This window comes from Alexandromys fortis, unplaced genomic scaffold, assembly GCF_014885135.2.
Source record: "Alexandromys fortis isolate MF-2015 unplaced genomic scaffold, M_Fortis_MF-2015_v1.1 scaffold_433, whole genome shotgun sequence".
NCBI lineage: Eukaryota > Metazoa > Chordata > Mammalia > Rodentia > Cricetidae > Alexandromys > Alexandromys fortis.
Genome location: NW_026068300.1, coordinates 300,727 through 305,669, shown reverse-complemented (window position 1 = coordinate 305,669; position 4,943 = coordinate 300,727). Strand labels below are relative to the sequence as shown.

At 39.0% G+C, this 4,943-nt stretch overlaps 1 protein-coding gene across 1 annotated transcript in view; it reads right to left on the bottom strand.

Annotated features, from left to right (window-relative positions):
- Nucleotides 1-3,012: 3,012 nt before the first annotated feature.
- LOC126494998 (vomeronasal type-2 receptor 116-like) overlaps nucleotides 3,013-4,943 on the bottom strand; it is a gene marked incomplete at its 3' end in the record, with an annotated part of 32,194 nt that continues 30,263 nt past the window's right edge. Inside the window, exons 4-5 of the mRNA XM_050132612.1 lie at nucleotides 4,589-4,741; nucleotides 3,013-3,240 (exon numbers count right to left, since the gene is read on the bottom strand). Of these exons, the coding sequence (XP_049988569.1) occupies nucleotides 3,013-3,240; nucleotides 4,589-4,741 (381 nt within the window). The remainder of the gene's footprint in view (nucleotides 3,241-4,588; nucleotides 4,742-4,943) is intronic.

Here is a 4,943-nt window from a genome sequence, read left to right as displayed (position 1 = left end):
TTTGCCAGGGCCCTCGCCAACCAAAGGCCTACCTCTTTGATTTAATTGTGTTGGGGCGATGTGCTCTCGGTGTTGCACGCTGGTCCCTGCCGCCTGCGATCTCTGCCACCGCGCCGGTCCCCTCCAGTCTCGGCCGCCGCCGTCGTTGCCTGCCTGCGCCTCCCAGCTCCGTCTGCCCAATTATTTGTTCTCTTGATGACTACTTTCTTGAGTTTTTTTTTAATATATTTTGGAGACCAGATCTCTGTCTGATGTGGGGTTAGTGAAATTTTTTTTTTCCATTCTGTAGGCTGTTTTATCTTATTGACAGAGTCCTTTGCTTTACAGAAGTCATACAGTTTCAGGAGGACCCATTTATTAATTGTTTCTCTCAGCGTCTTTGCTGCTGGGGTTACATTTAGGACATGGTTTCCAGTGCCAATGCGTTCAAATGTACTTTCCACTTTCTCTTCTATAAAGTTCGGTGTGGCTGGCTTTATGATGAGAGTCCATCTTACAACTGTAAGAATNAGTGCCAATGCGTTCAAATGTACTTTCCACTTTCTCTTCTATAAAGTTCGGTGTGGCTGGCTTTATGATGAGAGTCCATCTTACAACTGTAAGAATGGCAAAGATCCCCTGGGAACCACTCTAGAGTCAAGGCTCTTACCTACCATAAAATGGCTCCCTTAATTAAGATATATACTTCCCTGCTCCAATACCCAACCTTCCATTATCGCAACCATCCCATTCCTTTAAGTTCTCCCAATCCTCCACTTCTCACCTTCTCTCCTCATTTCCCCTTTCCCCCATCCCACCCCACCCCCAGTTCCCAAAATTTTGCCCAGCAATCTTGACTACTTCCAATATCTAGTGGGATAACTATATGATTTTCTTTGGGTTCACCTTCTTATTTAGCCTCTCTAGGATCGTGAATTATAGGCTCACTGTCCTATATTTATGGCTAAAAACCAATTGTGAGTGAGTACATCCAATGTTCATCTTTTTGTGTCTGGGTTATCTCACTCAGAATAATGTTTTCTATTTCCTTCCATTTTCATGCAAAATTCAAGAATTGATTCTTTTTTACCACTGAGTAGTACTCTAATGTGTATATATTCCACACTTGCTTCATCCATTCTTCCGTGGAAGGGCATCTAGGTTGTTTCCAGGTTCTGGCTATTACAAATAATGCTGCTATGAACATAGTAGAACAAATGCTTTTGTAGTATGATAGGGCATCTCTTGGGTATATTCCCAAGTGTGGTTTTGCTGGGTCCTGGGGTAGGTTTATCCCAAATTTCCTGAGAAACCGCCACACTGCTTTCCATAGTGGTTGCACAAGTTTGCATTCCCACCAGCAATGGATGAGTGTACCCCTTATTAAACATCCTCTCCAGTAAAGCCTATTGTTGGTGTTTTTGATTTTAGCCATTCTGACAGGTGTAAGATGGTATCTCTTGGGCAGCTGAGGAGAGAGATCCTGAAATGGGCCAACCTATAGCCATACTAAAGAATATCCTGCATATCACCATAGAACCTTCATCTGGAGATGGATGGAGATAGAGATAGAGATTCTCATTGGAGCATTGGACTGAGCTCCCAAGTTCCAAATGAGGAACAGAAGGAGGGAGAACATGAGCAAGAAAGTCAATACCGCAAGGGGGCACCCAACTGCTGAGACGGCAGGGCTGATCTATTAGGAGATCACCAAGACCAGCTGTACTGGGACTAAAAATGCATGGGATAAAATCAGACTCACTGAATATTGTAGACAATGAGGGCTGCTGAGAAGCCATGGATAATGGCACCTAGTTTTGACCCTACTGCATGCAATGGGTTTGGGGGAGCCTAGCCGGTTTGGATGCTCACCTTCCTACACCTGGATGGAGGTGGGAGGAACTTGGACTGCCCACAGGGCAGGGAACCCTGACTGCTCTTTGGACTGGAGAGGAAGGGGAGAGAGGAGTGGGATGTGGGGAATGAGGGGAGGGGGTGAGAAAAGGCAGGTGGTGAGGAGGTAGAAATTTTTAATTAAAAAAATTAATAAAAAATAGAATGGCAAAGATCAAAACACTGATGACTACTTATGCTGGAAAGACATGGAGTAAAAGGGTCACTTTTGAGTTGCTGGTGGGTATGCCAGATGGTACAACCCATTTGGACACCAGTATGATGATTTCTCAGAAAAGTAGAAAATAAAACCTTCCCTAAAACCCAGTAATACCACTTTGGGGTATTTATCCAAAGATGCTCAATTGTGCCACAAAGATATATCATCAGCTATGTCCATAGCAACATTGTTTGTCATACCAGAACCTGGAAACAGCCTAAATGCCCCTTACCAAAGAATGGTTTAACAAAACAGTGGTACATTACACACTGGAGTACTACACAGCAGAAAAAGATAACGACATCTTAAAATTTTCAGGAAAATGGATAGAGCTGAAAACATCATTTTGAGTGAGGTAACCCAGACACAGAAAGACAGTTATCATATGTTCTGCCTCAGAAGTGGTTTTTAAAGAACAAGCTAAGAAAACCAGCTTACAAACCACAATTCCAGAGAACTTAGACAACAATGAGGACGGTAGGAGAGACATACCTAGATTTAATCTATGCAGGAAATAGAAAGAAGAAAGAGACAATATCTCTTGAGTAAATTGAAAGCATGGGTACTTTTTGGGGGAGGGTTGACCGGAGGAGGAAGAACAGGGAGGGGAGCAGAGAAAAATGTAGAGCTCAATAAAAATTAATAAAAATATAGCACAGTAATAACATTCATTATACATTATATATTAAAAAAGAAAGATATTCTGGAATGATAAAAATTCATTGTATGCATATCTCCAATCCTTAAAGTATTATTAAATTGTCACATCAAAAATGGATGTAGAAACACACAATAGGAGGACAGTAAATGCTTTGTAATGTGACTAATTACTTTTAGTTTGTTATAAGACAGCACAAATTAATCCCATTGTCTGTGTTACTGTTGTGCAATGCAAAGGAATGCAGTTAAGTCAGACCCACCTGTCTACTTCCTGTTGCATACTCTATTATGTCTTCATACATATGCAGCTGTTGACCATTTGGAAAGTATGAGCTAAACTCTCCTATTTTCACCTTAAGTCCAAGACCATATGGTAAATTCCAAATCTGAAAAATGTCATACTCTTCCTGAAGATTTTCTTTCTGGTTCATAATCACTCTGCCTCCAACTGGATTAGTGAAGCGTGTTTTCCTCAGAAAAGAGTGCAGCTGAAAGAGACACACCATTCTATAGTGTGTGTGTGCCCTTTCTTGAATTCAGAAAATGCATTTTATTTCATCTTAAATGCAATATTAATGAATGTGTCCAGGGGAGAAATAACAGTAAATCATGTGGACAAATAAAGTTATCATAATGTTCCTACAATTTAAGTTCTTTCAGAAAAAAAGGTACCAAACAGAAACACAGACATGTATGCAGACAAAACACCAACTTGAAAACACACACACCATGACAGAGAGATAGAGACAGAGACATACAGTCAGAGATTCACTTCAATATAGACATGCATAATGCATCAACATACATTTTATATAGACAGACACACAAATGCCAACTCTCACACATGAAAACAATAATACACACAGGAAGACATATGTACCAAAACAGAAAGCTGAGAAACACATAACGAGGGCCACCAATACATGCACAAATTAAATTACAAATACACACAGGGAGACACTCACAGACAAAAACACCTACATAGAAAGCTATTGATATTAATGTACTTATGCTCATATACAAAGATAGATTGAGAGAAACAGAAAGAAGGACAAACAAAAACAAAGATATGCATATGTTCAAGCAATATACAAAGTGAACCCAACACATATAAACACATGCACCTAAGAAATACACAAAAAGTTATTCACAGAAACAAATTCCCATACAGAAAGACATTGATACAAAAGAAATTTATTTTCAGTTCCTCAAACAGATAGATAAGCAAATGTACAGAAAAATATATATATATATACATATGTATACCCACTAACACAGACACAACAAGAAATACCTAGAAACACAAAAACGTGAAACCATACACAAGAAGAACCATGCATTCATACTTATGTATACAAATTCATGTCTTAATTGAAGAATGACACTGTTTACTGTGTAATTACTTTCACTCAGGATGAGAAATGAGGTCCCAACCTCTTACAATGTGAGCGGATTCAGTTTAGAACACTTGAGAAAATCATCTCATAAACGGATTATCACATATTTGAAAATAAATATGCAAGGATTCATCTTCTAGTAAAGAAGAAGATTAAGGACGAAAGAATTGGACTTACAGTTTTAGAATAGCTGTGGTGATTGTCAGGTACTCTGTAATAAAATCAATGTACTTTTTTTACACATTGTACCTTCCACACCATGTCTTTTTGCATGAAGATTTATACCAGCATCCATTTCTACATCATTATGAAGAAAAATTTCCAGAAATCTTTCTATTTCATGAAATATTCCCTATTTTAGTAAATTGGGACATTTAACAGACATTTAAAGACATTGACATTGATGACATCTAATTTCATCCAAAAGAAGAAACACTACCTTCAAGCAGTGAGCATAATGTCCTTTGCCATTATCCATTAGTTGATTGTAAACATGCTGAAGAAGCATTTCATGGAAGGCATGGGCCACAGCATACACCGCATTATATATGTCATAACTCTCATCACTAAAGGCCATGTCAAAAGTCTGTGCCTTTAGCCATTGCAATGAGGCATTGGATAAGCAATTCTTCAGGGTCTTACACATAGAAGCTGAGGCTTTGCAGTTCAAGTTCATCCACTCTAGCCTGGCCAGGAATTCGTCTGTGTATTTGAGAGGGTTCAATGTCTGGACAAATGTTTTAAAATGAGAAATCTCAGCATGATGGTGTGCAAAAGTTATTTTCCCATTGAAT